At 35.5% G+C, this 18,395-nt stretch overlaps 2 protein-coding genes across 6 annotated transcripts; one reads left to right on the top strand and one right to left on the bottom strand.

Annotated features, from left to right (window-relative positions):
• The first annotated feature begins 1,926 nt into the window (after window positions 1-1,926).
• DBE1 (debranching enzyme 1) lies at window positions 1,927-5,511 on the top strand. 4 transcript variants are annotated; one of them, XR_013665560.1, is made up of 2 exons: window positions 1,927-2,161; window positions 2,475-2,702. XR_013665560.1 is itself a non-coding variant. In XM_078972952.1 (2 exons), exon 2 carries the CDS (start codon window positions 2,828-2,830, stop codon window positions 5,309-5,311), a length of 2,484 nt encoding a protein of 827 aa, XP_078829078.1. In that variant the 5' UTR covers window positions 1,950-2,161; window positions 2,736-2,827; the 3' UTR covers window positions 5,312-5,511. The 4 variants fall into 4 exon arrangements, 3 of the variants coding, with proteins under 3 accessions (XP_078829078.1, XP_078829080.1, XP_078829079.1); XM_078972952.1 differs by lacking the exon at window positions 2,475-2,702 and adding an exon at window positions 2,736-5,511 and having other exon boundaries at window positions 1,950-2,161; XM_078972954.1 differs by lacking the exon at window positions 2,475-2,702 and adding an exon at window positions 2,733-5,511 and having other exon boundaries at window positions 1,950-2,161.
• A 453-nt stretch (window positions 5,512-5,964) lies between these two features.
• Window positions 5,965-13,588, bottom strand: LOC145014560 (mediator of RNA polymerase II transcription subunit 33A-like). 2 transcript variants are annotated; one of them, XM_078972950.1, is made up of 12 exons: window positions 13,083-13,588; window positions 12,353-12,463; window positions 11,785-12,129; window positions 11,365-11,690; window positions 11,165-11,256; window positions 10,408-10,768; window positions 10,113-10,323; window positions 9,858-9,972; window positions 9,615-9,776; window positions 8,558-9,212; window positions 7,428-7,634; window positions 5,965-7,344 (listed from the first exon to the last, which is right to left on the bottom strand). In XM_078972950.1, exons 1-12 carry the CDS (start codon window positions 13,361-13,363, stop codon window positions 6,224-6,226), a joined length of 3,987 nt encoding a protein of 1,328 aa, XP_078829076.1. In that variant the 5' UTR covers window positions 13,364-13,588; the 3' UTR covers window positions 5,965-6,223. The 2 variants fall into 2 exon arrangements, with proteins under 2 accessions (XP_078829076.1, XP_078829077.1); XM_078972951.1 differs by lacking the exons at window positions 12,353-12,463; window positions 13,083-13,588 and adding an exon at window positions 12,225-12,317.
• Window positions 13,589-18,395: the final 4,807 nt, after the last annotated feature.

Raw genomic sequence — 18,395 nt, 5'->3', positions numbered from 1 at the left:
TACCACTTAACACTTAACACGCACCAACTACCAACTACCAACTCTTTTTTCTTCTGCATACCATCTCATCTCTTCTGTGGACAAGACTACATGAGTAAAGGGTAAAGTTGGAAAATCAGATTATTTTGATGATAAACTTAATTTTACATCTGACCATTAATTTTCAGAGCTTTGACAAAGTGGTTATATATATGGAGTGAGTTAACGCAAATACCAAGGATTAATATCTTATCATATTAAAGCGTTGCTATCCTCATTTCATACCCAAATCTGAGGCTTCTTCATCACCTCCATCTGGGGAGGTAGAAAACATCCAACCCGACCTAGCTCGTTATTACTTGGATGCTCATATGCTTTCAATGCACCACAAACGTAAATTCAAGAATCAAATCATATTAAAAAAAAAAAGGTTAAAAACGTACATTTTTTAACCTTTGTTCATACATCTCTTCATATCCTACATATACCCAAAAAAAAGCCCTTCGGGTCGGTCAAGGTTATCCGGTTTTCAAACAATCCGGTTAGGCTAACCCAAATAAGGATGATTTATTCGGTTCAGTTTTGATTAATTTTTCAGCATTTTGGATAAACTGCAGGAGTCAAATAAATCATTATATTAATATGTTTATATTTAATTTGTATTTATTAATTTACTGTAGCGTAATTATTTTTATTTTCCGAATAAAAATGACTTTATTGGCTCCATGTGTCATACTAAGACTGCTTAGTTTTACTATTTACTCTTAATAGTATTCTATTTATGTTCTACTCATCATATATATAATGTTGCTGCAATAACATAAAACACTAGGTGTGAGACCCATGTATTACATGAGTTATTTAAAAAAATTAAATTTAAAATTTTGAATTTATAAGAAAAATGAGAAATTTTTTGAATTATTAAAATTAATGAGGCTTTAATATATTGAATACATTACATATATAGACTCTTTCTAATAAATGTCTTACATATATATTACCTTATATATTAAATATGGAACTTTAATTTAATAAAATGAAAAATACAATAAAATGACAAGTGGAAAATAGAAAATTTAAAAATTTTAGAAAATGTCATGTGTCTAAATGAATGAGAAGATGACATGTGGCAAAAAAACATTTATTTATTACAGTAGATTTGATTTTGATATATATATATATATATATATATATATAATGTATGCTCTTAAGAAACTTTGTACATGTATGATGTATCATCAAAATCTCAAGTAAGGTACCAACCGTATGGTTTCAAAAGGTTTTCCTAACGATTTATGAAAATCGATGCATAATTACCCACAAGCAGCAAAACGTTTACCAGAAATAACAACATAAACAAAATTTGTGAAAGACATGTAACTAGGTAATCGCCGTTTTACCCAGAGCAATTGTGACCAACTCAGGTCATCAAGGCTATATTATTGATCGATTAGGGATAATCGATCAGAAGCTTTGGCAATTGATCCCTCATGTTTGTCATTTTGATGTTCGATTATTCCATTTGCTCCTAGATTTAGTTTACACCTACAAAATTGACAGAATTTCGGTTTAAACTTTATTTTGAGATAGTTTTCTACTTCAACAAATCTCCAAGGTCAGAAAGTTCAAAACTTTATGCTGATGTATACTTTGCAATTACATAGACCAAAATGGTTAAACCAACTACCCTTCTTTTCAATATCCACGAAAAAAATAAGTATATGGGATGTTCTTCACTTCTCCCTTTGGCCGACTTCCTCTTTCTCTCAACCTCTTTGTGGTCAGCGGCATCTAAAGTGGCCAACCATGCAAAAAATTGAAACCTAAAGGACTCTCCGTGCCCAAGTTCTAAAAAGTTGGATTCAAAGTACAAATTTTTATATAACATAGGGACCATTTCTGTAATCTGTTCAAATAATTATTTGATTTTATTGTGAAAAAAAAAAATAAAAAAAAATTCCTTCGAGTTCGAGGGCTCACATCCAAACACCACCTGTTAAGACGGACGTCACAAATCTGCGGCCCTCATAACCGGAGATATAATTTTGAAATTCGCACACTCTCACTCTTCACTAAATCCCAAAATTCATACGCATTTGAATCGAATTACCATAGTTCATCATCATCTTGGCGGAGATTCTGTTAAAATGCTGCTTTCCCGCTACTCATCAATCTCAATGCTGTGAGTTTTTCAGTATCTTCTACTTTAAATTCTCTTTTGTCTCCTTGAATTTCTTAGCATCTATTATGAATGCGTCTGAGTCACTTCAACTCTTCATTGTCATATTTGACAATCTATAGCTTATGCTAGAAGGTTTTAGTATTGATCGACAGTTCTGATATTGATTATCCTAGGTTTTCGTAACTGATGTTGTATATTAATGATCTGTTTAAAGTTTTCATTTGAAAACATTCTATATTTCCATGCGCTAATCCTTTTGTTACATGATAAGATTGTCCATTTTGCTAAAAGTGACTTCTTTGTCCAATATCAGATTGTGTGAGATCACGTTTTAATGTCTGCACAATATGGAAAGTGGACTCAAATTATGAAATGGAAGGAGTACGCTATGTTATTTACTTATTTATCAACATCATTGAACATTTAATGTTGTTATTTCTATATTTCACTGGTGGACTGGATGAAAGTATCTGTCTTGATCAAGTACCATCTGTAATCAGGATTAGAATGTAATTTTCCTACATTTTTTATTAAAATTGTTGTTCAGGGTGCTGATTCTTCTCACTTTAAGCAGAGGGAGATCAATACTTAAGTAGAATAATTTGGTTTCTGCAAGTTTTTTGTCTGCACTCGTGGGTTGTACTTCATTCAGACATATCAACAGCCATGATTTCATTTTCCTCTGCAACTCAACCTTCTTGCCTAACCTGTGGAACTATCAAAGTCTCCAAGTTGATTATTGCTGATAGTTGCAAATATGGTAGAAGAGTGGCACAAACACCAGGGAGAATCAATGTGGAACAAAACCTAGTTTTTGGAGAAGTTGCTAAGAACATGATAAAAGATTCTTGCCACACTCGTAGAATAAATGTATTGGCTGCTTCAACTTTTCCTGTTATTCAACCTGCCAACAAATTATCCACTTATTTGTTTAGAACAGAAAAGGGCGGCCATGTGAAGGTTATTAGCGGGTTAAAAAACAACAAGTATAGGGCGAATCTTGAAGTTTCCTCTTTGCATGACAATGATGATGATGTGATCATGAGTTGGGGCATATTTAGATCTGATTCATCATCACTAATCCCTCTGGAGTCGAGTGATTCTGGAATCTTTGAAACCCCTTTTGTGAATAAATCCTTAAACAAGCTTTCCACTGAATTGGAATTTGATGCAAGTTTAGCTCCCTTCTATGTTTCATTCTTATTAAAGTCTCGTTTTGGTGGTGAAAAGATCGAGATCAGAAGCCATAGAAGGACAAATTTCTGTTTCCCAGTAGGTATAAGATCAGGATCTCCTGCTCCACTTGGCCTTTCATATTCAGCTGATGGCAGCATCAACTTTGCCCTTTTCTCAAGAAATGCCGAAAGTGTAATCCTATGTTTATTTGACAATAAATCTAAAGAAAACCCCGCTTTAGAAATTGATCTAGATCCTTATGTGAATCGATCGGGTGACATCTGGCATGCATCAATGGACATTGACATGAACTTCGTGTCATACGGGTATCGAATCAGAAACAGTGGTCAAGACAAGTCTTATGAGCATCAAGTCCTATTAGATCCATATGCTAAAGTCATAGGAGAGAAGTTTCTTGGTGAAATTTGTAAGCAACCTACTTTTGATTGGAGTGATGAGATTCGCCCTTGTTTACCCATGGAGAAACTAATGGTTTATCGGTTAAATGTAACGGATTTCACAAAAGATCCATCTAGCAACTTGACAAACGAAGTTGGAGGGACGTTTTTGGGTGTTAGTGAAAAGTTAGATCACTTCAAGAATCTTGGTGTTAATGCGATCTTATTAGAGCCAATAGTTCCATTCGATAAACAAGTTGGACCATATTTCCCATCTCATTTCTTTTCACCACAGAATCCGTTGACCATTCAGTCAATGAAGGAGATGGTAAAGAGATTACACGCAAATGGAATCGAGGTCTTAATGGAAGTTGTCCTCACCCATACTAGTCAAACCGCATCGTTGACCAAGATTGATAGACCTTCCTATTATCTTTCAACTAAAAACGAACTGAATTGTGCGCATCCTGTTGTTCAACAGCTGATATTAGACAGTCTTAGAAATTGGGTGATTGAGTATCATATCGATGGGTTTTGTTTCATCAATGCTTCTTCAATGTTACGTGGATTTAATGGTGAAATTCTCTCTCGTCCACCTTTAATTGAAGCAATATCTTTTGATCCTATACTTTCCAACACCAAACTTATAGCAGATTCTTTCGACCCAATTCAAAAATCCACAAAAGAAATCCAGTTTCCACATTGGAAAAGATGGGCGGAAATGAACGCGGAATTTTTCAGGGATACCAGAAATTATCTGAGAGGCGAGACTCTTGTTAGTAATCTCGCGACACGGATATGTGGGAGTGGTGATATCTTCTTAAATGGTCGTGGGCCCGCCTTTTGTTTCAATTTCGTGTCAAGGAACCACGGGTTGACTCTTGTTGACTCGGTGAGTTTTAGTAACGCGAGTGAGTTAAGCTGGAACTGTGGGGAAGAAGGTGCTACAAAAAGGAAAAGTGTTCTTGAAACTAGACTGAAACAGATCCGTAATTATTTATTTATTTTATATATTTCTCTGGGTGTTCCTGTTTTGAATATGGGAGATGAATGCGGTCAATCGTCAGGGGGTTCGGTCAACCGAGGTGATCGGAAACCGTTCAATTGGAATGCGTTACAAACCGGTTTCGCGATCCAAACAACAGAATTCATTTCATTCTTGAGTGCGTTAAAAATCAGGCGTAGTGATCTTCTTCAGAGGCGGGAGTTTTTAAAGGTTGAAAATATCGACTGGTATGGGACCAATTTGTCCCCACCAAATTGGGAAGATCCAACTAGCAAGTTTTTAGCGGTTAGTTTGAAGGTTGAGAAAGAAATAAACAGAGATGATGAAAACATGTTGGATGGTGACATGTTTGCCGCCTTCAATGGCGGAGATGAGGCGGTGACTACTACTGTGCCGCTACCTCCTGCTGACATGGCATGGGTTCGTTTGGTCGACACAAGTCTTCCGTTTCCGGGGTTCTTTTCTGTAACAGGTGATTCCATTCCTGAGATGATGCCTGGAGCACCTGCATATGAAATGGCGTCTCACAGTTGTGTGTTGCTTGAAGCCAGGAGGAGGATAGACGATTAACGGTAGATTCTTGTTTGTTATTGTTGAGATTTGTTTATTATAAATGTTAACAAAAGGATTACACTCTTATAATAGCAGTATCATATGTAAAGTAATATTTGCGAATAATGATGCCATCCATGAGGCACAAAAAAGTTCATTCACACACAAACACAATTGTTGCTTGTCTTGGCATTTAGTAAACTTTGTTTTGGTTTAAATATGGAACAAATAAAATGGTTGGGACTTGGGCGGTTTGTATGTATATAAAGCTATGGGAATGTGAAAATTGGATATACATCAGTTTCAAGCGGCTTTAACTGGAATACAAGATTTAGGACCATATTTCAAGTTAATCCAACTCATACCCATCAACCTAACTTAGTGGCTGACTCCTCTCTTGTTCCTAGTCAAAATTTCTCACATGATTAACCAACTAAAGAGCAGTGTTTCACAGGGTATCTTAATATAGATGAGATTTTGATCAGACAAAATTCACACTACTGATTCTGTTGCTGTTGCTCTTTGAGGTGAGGCGGTAAAGCTCTACACAGTTTTGAGTGTATGTTTGGTGTACTTGATCGGCCAATGTTTCATCGTGGTGTATGAGCCCTAACACTAGACTAGAGTTGTATAAAACATATAATAAAGTTAACTCTGTTTCTAATACACAATTTAACTAACAAAACGGTTTCATTGACATGAATGATACTTGTTTTACCAATAAAGAACAGAAAGGACATGTAACAAACTTAACGTCATGACCAGTACACAAACATCTGGGTAAATATTTCCTTTCCTGTGTGCAGTGTTGTGCTGTGCTGTGCTCAGTCTAAGACTATATAGTTACCACCAATGGACCTTTTAGCGTAAGGGCGTTTGTTTTATATGTACACAAAGAAACAAACTAGCCCAGTCCTTCCTACCTCCTGATTAAACTGAAGATTTGACTATCATTTCAGCAGCTGCACCCATTGCATGCACTCCAGAAATACCAAGCAATGCCAAAGCAAGCTCATCCTCATCCCACTTCCTCAACCCCTTACTTAGCCTCTTCAAAACTTCCACATCCACCTCACCTACCCACTTGGGTGCACACAACACCATCAAGCTCACAAAACCCGACACATACGCCCTCCATGTTGCTTTATTACACCCAAGTGATATCTTCCCATCAAGTGCACTCGCCATAAATTCCAAATGCCCCCCAAGAATAACTGCCCGTTTTTTAGATGCAGAACATGTGGAGTCGACGCCCCACGCAAACGCCCCCGAAAGCACCGCAAAGTATGCTAACGCATACCCCATCAGCATTCCGGTCATCCCGCCTGAGTCACCTTTACTCGGGTCAGATTTGTGGCCGGATATGAACCACGAAGGTAACGTTTCTTTGATTAAAGATTGTACCAAATTTAACCGGCCCGTGATCCAGACAAGGGAGGCCCCGAGGGAGGCCGCTAGCTTGATACGGGTCATGGCTGAATATAATGAAACCTCTCCGTATCTCATCACCATCCCGTTTTTGGGTTTTCTCAGTTTTTCAATCGGTACTTCCAATGATACGATATCTCTGACTGTATGCATTAATAAAGACACGATTTCTTCCGTCATAAACATGATGTCTCGCACGCTACGGTGGACTCGCAAGTAGAGGATTCCGGGGGCCACTGCAGAAATCCCGCCAGAACAGTGGGACCCGAAGCCATGGCCGAGAAGACTACCGGCACCACCGGCGGAGGCGACACCACCACAGGAGATGGGTAGGCCGATGGCTGATGAGAAGCAAACTCTCAGAAGCTGGACAACGGCGTCACTGCTGTGATGGAATACAGTCCGGGATGCGGAGAAAACCAGATAATCAGTCCAACGTTTGGCCTTTGAAACCCAAAGAGCAGAGATGATGGCCATGCAAGGCCACGGGCAGCTTGCCCCGAGGGTGTTTAAGGCTGGGGCAGCTAGGTTTAGGACAGGTTCAGAGACTTTATCCACTTTATAGGTTATTGTCAGGCTCACTAGGGCAGCCATAGGTAAAGGAAGTGTTGGAGTAGTCCCCCCTGCAACGCAAGAAACACAGATTTGAAAAAACAAAAACTGAAAATGTCACCAGAAAGGGCCATACATACAAACTGAAAAAGACCTGCAGAAAGACTTGGAACGTCGACACCAGTGGCGGACAATATTTTGTTCATGTTTTTCTCGACCATGGCTAAACTTGTGGCAGGACTTGGCCAATCAGTCCCATTCATGGCTGCAGGCTTCCATAGACCCCGTGTTGTTTCTGCTGAAAGGTAACTTACTATAGTTGCCATGGATGCAGGAAGGAAGTCAGCAAGATCTTTCAGCCCTGAAACATATATTAGGAATGATGATTGATACAAACACAAGTTGCTAATTTCATTCCAGAAATTTTAACAAGAAACAGCAATGCTTCAAAAAGAAAAAGAATGCTAAACTTTTTCTTGTATAAAAAAAATAACATGTTGACTAGAATTGATGTAACCAATTTTTATCGACACTTTTCTACAAGTAACAAACTTGCAGAAGCAATCACTTCTTTTCCTGTCCTGGTAAAACAAACATTCCACACATATTAAACTCGTATTTCTAACTCGCTTGCCGTCATTTTTAAAAGAAACTCACAGGATGTGTTGAGTCATGTAGAAGAACATTTATACTTAAAAAATTGTGCTATTCACTCTTCTTGTGGGTATATCATATTTTAAGTGTCCTAAAGAAACTAAGGGGTTGTTTCTTTTTTACTTAATGGACTTAATAACAAGACTTAATATGATAAGCTACATATGAGTGTTTTTTTTACTTAAACCGGAAAAAAACGACTTAATAGAGGAAGTCAGGAAAATGAGGCTTTTCCCATTTCATCCCTATCCTTTTACAAACTTGTCATAAATTTTTTCCTTCTATTCTTCTGATTGTACCCTCTATTAATGGGGAAAACCTCCTTTTCTTCACTTTCTCTATTAAGTCATTTTTTCTACATTACGTCAAACGAAACACCTATATGGCTATATATAGCTTACTGAATAAAATTTGTCCCCCCCATCCATTACATCAAAAAGAAACAACACCCAAGTCTAATAACTCATACAGCATTATCATGTGGGAGGATATAGTATGTATAACAATAAGTATTATATGCCAAGCAACTAATTTATCATGAGTAATTCAACATGGCAGATCTTAAACAATAAAAGAAATGCAACTTGAAGGCTTTACAAGACTTGGATAGGATAAGTTAGAAACACTAACCTGTAGTGAGTTCACGGGGAGACAATCTTCCATGAGCACAGGCTGTCAAAGCAGCATCAAGCACAAAAGGAACAGCTTCCAGAATATCCCAAGCAGGAAGCTTAAGACGAAGAGTGCAATCCTCCGGTATGGATCCAGATGAACTACTGCTCCCAGATGTTGAAGTACACTGACCACCTCTATTCATTTTTCTAAACATCATATTCAAAAGGGCATCAAAAATTTGGTACACAGAAGTTCCAGGTTTAAGATCCGAGAGAGTTGAAGCAATACACGCTTGATGCTGTTTGTACCAAAACGCCAGTTTTGGAAAAGAATCCAAAAATATCGGCTCTAAAGATGACAGATTACTCCTCCCAAAAATCCCCCTTCTGTTTTTTGGATCAAGTGAATTGACACATGATGCTAACTGGGAATTGCGTGCCAGCAAGAGGAACTCTGGTGTTAGCTGGGATCCTACAGGGGTTACATCCCCCATCACATGTTCAAGAGGTGGTTGATGAAACCTCCATAGCTTTAGAAGAAGAGTGAATGCGTTTGAAAATACAGCAAGGGGACATAAATGTTCCCCGGTTGGAAGTGTCCAAGAAACTGTAGGCGAACATGATCCAAAAACCTCACATATGGGCATCAACACACCAGCAAGATGTGGGGCCTGGAAATATAAAATATCAACATCAGCTTACAGGGAATAACAACACACTTTACTCTCGTTATCGTTATGGGCAATGCAGTTTATTTTGTACCCATTTTAGCAATTTATATATATATATATATATATATATATATATATATATATTACCCATAATAGCAACATGTGTACATTACTTTGCCAATATGGTCAATGTATTTTACTGGTTACATGTTGATGCTATCATTGAAGAAATAAATTATTATGGGTAAAAAATAAATTAATGTTTACACTATTCAAGGATGCTATATTATTGGTAAAAATGAATGTAAACATTGCCTATCTTGGTAAAAAGAGTAAAGCATGTTGCCATTACCTGCTTAATGATACATCAGAATCAAGAAGCACAAACCAAAGTTTACTTACCAAGCCATGTAAAGAAATAATCTGAACGCAATCAATAGATGATATCCCAACAAGAAGAACATTTAGCATGGGAGCATAAACTATCAAATGGCTCTCGCTCCCAGAATAATCCACAGGAACTGGAGGTGCCAATAGCTTAATGATGAAAGACCCAATATGTTCCTGTAAATGTCACCCATGAAGACTTTAGACTTGTAAGAGTGAAATAAACCAAAAATATACATGAATTTGAGTAAGAATCACCTGTATATTCCAACCGCGGGTCAGGGATGCTCCACATAGGACAGTTGCAGCAGAAATCTTCTCCTCATCTGAACCGTTGATTGCAATTCCGTATATTTTCTCGATCTCTGCTAAGCTTCCATTAAAATCCAAGATCTCAAATTCAGTTCCCAAACCAGGGTTTAAAATATGAAAATTAAAACATCGTTGTTTGTTGGTGGGCATGGAATTTAAAACATAAAATCAAGACTTTGAAAACCACAAGGACTAGCATACCTTGAAGCTGGAACTGATACCAGAGTATGCATCATTTGAGTAGTCAAAGGAGACCCTTTCATCAATGAAGACCAGCCAGGCATCTGGCCAGAAACAGCACGAGGTATTTGGTTGCTGTGTCCCTTCACATAGCCAGGCCACAAATATGCTGATGTGTCCAAAAGATTCCTTGCAATGCATGCCTCAACAATCAGATGTCTCAAATTTCCAGCTGCAAACAAGAAAGTAGATTCTAACAATAAGCTTTACTGAGGCAGATACCTTGAGTAAAAAAGATGGAAAATATTTTACACACCACAATTGACTGGAATGTCATTGAAGCTCACACCATCAAGGTAACCACTTCCAACCGGTATACCCGAGAAAAACATAATAGCTTTTGCAGCTGCTTGATTTGCTATGGAAGTCACGGATGGTGGTGGGGTCAGTAAGCCTTCCAAATCACCCAACTGTTGTAGACTAGAAACAAGGCTCTTGCGACAATTTCCAAGAATTTGTGTTTCGCTCCCTTGATGTGCATGTTTATCATCATCTTCTTGAAGCAAAGCATTCTCCTCTTCTTCAATAATATTAACAACTGCAAGAGTTGTCGTACATAATAGCAGGCATAAACATGTATCAAGGCGAGGTACTGGACCCTCAACAGCTTCCCCTTCCTTTAAAAAAAAAAATCAAACAGAATGAAGGGTATACATGTAAATCAAATCACTACAACACTGCAGAATGCCGTACAACAGGGTATAAAATGCGTATGAAAAATACACGCCAGGCTAAATTTGACTGGGTCATACATGCCATGGTTCATATTTTTTATAATATTCTGATTGAGGGTATACATGTAAATCAATGAGCTTTACAGCAACACCACATACTGCCATGCGGCATTTAAATTGGACTATATAAAGAATACACTATAGGCCAAATTAGACTGGGAAATAAATACATGCAACAGTTCATATAAGGGTAGACCCGCCCCTGAATTTTTTTGTAAACTATATATACAAGTAAAAGGTTTATGAACTACTAATGTGGAAAGTGTTACAGGATTTTACCCTTTGAACAAGTCGCAAAGCTGCAATCCATAAGCCAAGGAAAGTGTCCTGCCAGGAGGCTTGGGTAATTGCCTGATGAGCTTTCAGCAGATCTACAACACAAATCCATTCAATCAAATGGCCTTAAAAATGATGTTTCTTGATGTGAAACTTATAACTCAACACCTCCACAAAATAAATAAATAAATAAATAACTGTACCAGTGAGAGTTTCAGATGCACTGGTGGCAGCCACTACATAACCATCCATAGTGTCTTCAAGGAACAAATCAATTGGAAGCCAAATAGCTGAACGGCTAGCCCCATGACTTTGGCCTGCAGATGATATAAGTGATCCACAAGCAGCTATTGCATGAAACTGTTGCAGAGATATTGTTTTGCCTTTGCATTCCCTGGACAGTTGTACAGGGCTATCAGATGTTAACTGCAAAAGAGCCTCGGGAGTTATATCTTTTAAATTTCTCACAGCTGTTGAGTTTGCTACAAGCAGCCTCAAATGATGAATGAAAGACATCCAATGTGCAGACCTAAAAGTATGAATTAGCAAAAAAAAAAAAAGTATGATTAGAAATTAAAATATAAAAAAAAATACAGCAACAGATTTTAGGTCTTGTTTCTAACATATTCTGGCGTGCCAGGTTCAAAATTCTGGAAGTTGCTTTATTACGGAAAAGTTGTACGATAATCTCAATGGCCATTGTGGTGTTCATTTTGTAGAGTCCCTGGTGAGAGTGAGAATCAGTTTTCTTTTCTCCAAAATCATCGATTTCCATCTCGAGTGATTTGATAGGCCATATAGACTTCTTATCAGGTACAAGTTCCAGCAAGTTTTCATCATCCAGTGACGCATCAAGTAACTGCCACACTACTGAAAATATAAATTCAACCAAGATAATCCCAGGTTCACTTGACTCCAGACCAAATTTCTGGTAGAGGTGAAGAGCATCATTTATAGATTCCATGATCCTGCAATTTCATGTTATCAATGTCATTCTTTTTCCTATTTAAAACATGCTAATAAGTATAATTTCAAGAGACATAGATATCCAAATGATAACTACCTCCAAATTCAGCTACAAAGAGATACAAGGGCACTACAATGGATCATAACCATATTAAATGACAAGAAAGAGCATCCGTCCTCTAAAAGCAGAGATTCTTATAAACCAAAAGAGGAAAAGAAACTTACTTGTGATAGTTTGAACCATTAATTTCCGAAGCTAATGGAAAAATGTGCCTTTTAAGGAGCTCCAAATAAAGCCTGTAGGCAGCAGGGTGGCTTCTTCGGCTTGGGATTACTCTATGATAACCAATAACCACTTAATTCAAACAATAATATAATCTGACAAAAAATAAATTCTACAAGAACATCCTACCACAAGGTGCACCTAGCTGTTCAACACCAAGCTTGATGGAAAGGCATACTTTGTGTGAATGTTTGGATGTGCATTTTGAAAGTGATTATCTGATTATTGCAGCCTCAAGCCACAATAACCAGTTTGTAGTGTTTGGGGGGGCCAATTTTTGCTTATGACATCTTATTATTTAGAGGTCAAATAATCCAATTCACAATAAGTGCAACAAAAATGATAGAGAAATTTTACTTACATACTTTTAGGAGTTTAGTTTACACTTGTTTCAATGTACTATTCAATATAACCAACATTAAAAAATCACTTTCAATATGCACATCATAAGCAGCCAAAACATCAGTAACATGTTCTAAGTAGCGCTAAAGAGTTTATTCGTAGTTGTAAAAGAATTTAAATTAAATCTCAAGCAGACTGATTTTTCCACTATGCTAATCCTCCAGGAATAAATAAAAACATGTACAATTATGCTCTAAATGTTATGTAACTAAGACGATATTATAATCTCAGAGTAGGAAAATTGACCGAATCGATCGGCATGAATGAAACCTGTTGGAAAGAAGCGCGAGAACGAGCATTGGCGGAACGATTCTAATGGAGAGGGCTTTCTCGAGAAACTTCCAAGCAATTGGAACGTTATTGGACCAACAGATGTGAGAAACGAGTAATTCAGCGACCTTAGTTGAAGGCATGGATACTCCTGCAGACAAGAGCGAAGAAGAGAGCTCAACCGCCCACATCAAAGGGTCAGCGCCCTTACTTTGAGCAGATTTTGTCATTTCCAACACTCCATCCCACAAACTCGTGCTCGCCGGTACTATCACCGCCATAGACTACTAAGAACTAACCCTAGGGTTTTTTTCGCTTTTCAAAAAACCTAAGGGGGATTTTCTCCGATTATTACACAGAGTCGACTGAACGAGGAATGTCTCAGGAATGTGACCGCTTACATTGACGAGGGCAAGAAGAAAACGGGTGATTGGGTGATGTCCACCTTGAGCCGGTGACGGTGGCGGACGGGCAAACATATCGAGGTAATTATAGGAGAGGATGGTATTTAATTACTTACGACTGCGGTTACGTGTACCATTTTTTCTTGTTCATATGAATTGCATATTATTTTCAAGATAAAATTGCAAATTTCGTAATTTGGTTCAAAAGATTTTGTATTTGGTCGTTAAGAATTTGATTCAAAAGCTTTTATTTGTTGGATTTTGGTCATATATATATATACTAGCAGTGTACCCGCGCAAAGCGGCGGGGTGTGTAAATTTTTTCGGTGATATGTTTCCTCTACAAAAATGTTATGTTACAAAAGAAAGTACATGTCGAAGACAAAATAATCAAACTATGGTGTTATTTGGGAGATGAAGTCATTTTTTATTCCTAGACGGTGGGCTTTATAGCAGACAAGGGAACAAAGAGGTATCTGCGATTGGAGGGATATTTAAATTAACATGCTAAATTTAAAGATATCGAAAAGAGTTCAAAATTTGAATGAATCCGGGATTTGAGGGAACCATATCAAATTGCTGAGAAATATAAGGAGATTTGATGATAAATATTTGAATTCAAAATGTGGTTAAAATTTAATATTATTTTATTAATGGCTAGTTGTACTATCAGCATCATCATTTGGACGTCTTAAAAAAATATTATTATTATAGATTTTTTTTATAAGATAGTAAAGATATATATATATATATATATATATATATATATATATATATATATATATATATATATATATATATATATATATATATATATATATATATATATAGGTTCAGGTTCATTTGAGACCATTTTAATTTTGTGTCGTGAAACCAAAAATCTAAAAATAATTTTAAAAAGCAAAATAAATGAAAAAAATCCAAAAATTCTTTTTTTAAATATTATTTTCGGAACTTGAATTAACTAAAAAAAATAAAAAACAATAAAAAAAATTTCGTTTTTTTTTTTAAATAAGTGAAATATTTTAAATAGAATATTACACTGATATATTCTAAAAAATAATTTTAAAATGCAGAATAAATGGAAAAATCTAAAAATTCTTTTTTTAAATATTATTTTCAGAACTTGAATTAACTAAAAAAATAAAAATAAAATCCATTTTTTTTAAATACATGAAATATTCTAATAGAATATTACACTGATATATTCTAAAAAATAATTTTAAAATGCAAAATAAATGGAAAAATCTAAAAATTCTTTTTTTAAATATTATTTTCGGAACTTGTATTAACTAAAAAAAAAATTTTAAAAAATGTGTCTCACGGTCTCACAAAATTAGACCGTCTCACATGAACCTATATATATATATATATATATATATATATATATATATATATATATATATATATATATATATATATATATAGGAGTAGGATCAAATGAGAACGCCTAAAAGGTTGAGAACGCGAGAACAGATCTCATCCATCTATTATCTTAGATCTAAGGCTATAATTAAATAGAAATTTTGTTATTATTAAAATGTTTAAATTCAATTAATTTGAATTAAAAAATAAGAAAAGGGTATCATGGTAATTAATCATTCCCTTATTTTAAACAACTCCTAAAATCTCTCAATCTCTCTCTGTATAAACCTACGACTTCATCATTCACTCCCCCATTTTCGACTTCATCTTTCTCTCTATACCTACGGTAAGCTTCCCTCATCTGTACATCAGTCTCAATGGATCAGTCTAAATTAGACCTTCCTGGTGGTTATTCTTGGCAGCGAATGAAGAACAACAGAGGGAAAGAAGGAGGGTTCGGTGGTGGCAGATTGATCGCGAAGAGGAGGGGAAAAAAAGACCACCGATTCTCGGTTCGATTAAAGAAATAGAGAAGGATGGAAGCAACAGAAAGAGCAGAAATTAGTCAAATTAAACATGATCAGGCTATAGTGGGTTTGGTCGATCGGAATCAACGAGACACACACACACGCATATTCAGTGTGTGCCAATCGTGGGGGTGAGCATGACAGATCCTGAGAGAAATTAGATGTAGTGGGTTATTAGACAGAATTAGAAGATGCGGGAAAGAATGGGTGTGACTGAAAGAGAGATCAAGAAGGAGGATAATGTAGCAAGGGTGGCGATACGGTGGTATTAGGGCAAGGAAAGGAGCCGATTACGGACCTGGTGGTCAAAAATAGTTTGTGTTCCTACTGTTTCTTTACATACAAGTGAAATGCATTCAAGAAGTGAAGGAATCTACGGGAAATCGATGGGAATTCTCCCTGCTCGTGTTGCAATTGGTTTCCGATGACAAAGCTTCAACATTTGGTTGTTTGGTGATCGAGAAGGGTTGCACCGATTCAACAACAGGTAAGGGCTCCTCATTTTTTTTTTTTTTGTTCTTGTGGGTGTTTGTTTGATTCCCTTTTTTATCTTCTATTTTGACTGAAATTTGTGGAGTTTGATGTGGGTTTTTGGGTTTGCTTTTTAATAGAAATGGATGAGCTTAATCAATAGATTTTGGTGTTGTTTTGTTGCTTGAAATGAATAGGAAGAAGATGAAGAATGCAATGTTTTTTTAGTTTAATCGTTAAGGAGGCTTACTTCTTTAGTCAATAAGAGGCGTTTGGAATGTGATTTATTCATCTGTGCATATTTGTATTTCTGTTTGTTTTTTAATATAAATTTATTTCTTGTCGATGATTATAATCGTTCTTTATTAATTTTTGATTAAAAGTGTATGTGGTTAATGAGTTAAGCACTTTGTTGACAATAATACAAAAAATTTCTTTGATTTCTTTTAGATGGGTCGAGTAAATACGGATGACCTAAATGATTGTAATGACAAAGGATGAATGAACATCTTCAACAACTTGGAAGGAATAGAAATGTATTTTATTCAACAGGTAAGGGTTCCTTCTTTTTTTTTCTTCTTGTTTGATTTGGCAGCGCAGTAAAGGGAGTAACGGGAAGGAAGCCTTCAATCCACCTTGGGCTACGATGAACTCAACAGTACCAATTCACTCTTGATGTTGCTCTAGTCGATAGACAATAAAAAACGGATCATGAAGGGGGGTGCATGAATGGTTGTATTTATTTTTAAATAGCACGTGTATTCATTTATGAATGACATTGTAGTTATGTGTGAATGATTGTATTCATTTATTAATAGTAGTATTAAATGTGAATGAGTGTATTTATTTATGATTATATTTACTCAGTATATGATAGAATGTGTATTAATTTATAAATAACAGTGTATTCATTTGTGAATTGCAATGTATTCATGTGTGAATGATTGTATTTATTTATAAATAGTAGTGTATTCATGTGAATGAGTGTATTTATTTATGATTAGAGGTATTCATTTTATGAAGAAATGATAATTTTTACACTATTTTTATTTTCAATTGATGAAAAATGCATTGAATTTTTTGGGATTGGATTTCTATTCATTTTTTTTTTGAAAAACAAAAACGTGAAATAGTAGAAAATAATAATTTTTTTAAGATTTTCTTTTCAGATTTAAAATAAAAAGAAATATTATTTTTTTTTTAGGTAATTTTTTTGAAACGGTCATAAATTATTTTTGGGAAAAATCATAAAAAAAATATTTATATATCTCATTAACTAAAAGAAAATATTAATTTTTTTAGGTAATTAAAATCCTTATCCCTAGATTTTAGGAAATCATTAATTAATATTTATATAAGGTTACTAATATACCCTTATAAAATGATTGGTCCAGAATTGTTTTCGCGTTCTCAACCTTTTAGGTGTTCTCATTTGATCCTCTCCATATATATATATATATATATATATATATATATATATATATATATATATATATATATATATATATATATATATATATATATATATTTGTTGTTCTCTTACACGAACGAACAGTAAATTAACCCTTGGACCAATTTTCTATTTTTTTACCATTTTTTAATTATTATTTTTTTAATTTGCACCAACTCCATTTTCCATCTGTCCAATCACATTTTTTACATTGTTTTCACTGTTCTACTTGGGTAAATCCACCACTGTCTTTTCTCCCCTTAGTTACATCTACACATGTACACCTGTTGTCGGCTTCATTCTCCCAAAAAGCTTTCCACCACCGCTTATTGTTGTCGTCGAATACCGATTACCATCAAACACGTTGGAGAAAAGCAGATGACGTCGAATCTTCCTTCTCTGATCATTACCAGCGACTTTACCACTGCTACTGGTGGTCAATGACGGCATGTTGATCCGTCAATGTATCCGACTCTCCATCATTCTTTCTCACCGTTACCGTCGACTTTACCTCATGTGTTTTCGATCTGTTGAGTTCAGCTTCTATAAATACATCATGTTTTCTCTATTAGCTCCTACTAACGATTTGAACTAAGGTACAGTTACAGTTTTATTTTCTCCTCTATCCATAAGGTCTTATTCTTCCATTTGCAATGAAAACTAAGGCACAATTCCCTTTGGGTATAAGTGTATAACTACGACCTGTCCGACCCCTAATTTTTTACTTTACTTATCTTACCCTTACTTTCTTTTGTGTTTTTGATTTTAAAGTCAGAGCATGTGACATCCCCATCTTCACGATCAGAAAATATCGATTTTGTTTATGCTTGTTTAAAAATTAGAGTAATATTTTTCATAAAAGTGTTGCAGAATTTGTTTCTAAAATAAAATATGATAAACATTTATCAAAACATTTCCGTAGAAATGTATTTCATTAAAAAGACTTGGGATGTCATGTTCGATACAGATCAAAAACATAAACAGTACAATATAAGTCTTACTACATTATTTCATATCTACAGGCCTATATCTGTAATTCCTCATCCAAAACATCTCATCTATGCTCGAGCGTCACTACCTGTAATACATGAAACTG

This window comes from Lactuca saligna, chromosome 9, assembly GCF_052625555.1.
Source record: "Lactuca saligna cultivar CGN05327 chromosome 9, ASM5262555v1, whole genome shotgun sequence".
Classification (NCBI taxonomy): Eukaryota; Viridiplantae; Streptophyta; class Magnoliopsida; order Asterales; family Asteraceae; genus Lactuca; species Lactuca saligna.
Note: the sequence above shows the minus strand (reverse complement) of the source record. Positions and strands in the feature narration are given on the sequence as shown.

Bases quoted from the DNA above. Each gene is read 5' to 3' on its own strand.
- DBE1 (XM_078972952.1), top strand. From the start codon at position 2,828: ATGATTTCATTTTCCTCTGCAACTCAACCTTCTTGCCTAACCTGTGGA.
- LOC145014560 (XM_078972950.1), bottom strand. From the start codon at position 13,363: ATGGCGGTGATAGTACCGGCGAGCACGAGTTTGTGGGATGGAGTGTTG. The intron at 9,213-9,614 runs GTAAGTAAACTT...TTATATTTCCAG, and splicing joins TTATTTCTTTACATGGCTTG to GCCCCACATCTTGCTGGTGT. The intron at 7,635-8,557 runs GTTAGTGTTTCT...TATATGTTTCAG, and splicing joins TCCCCGTGAACTCACTACAG to GGCTGAAAGATCTTGCTGAC.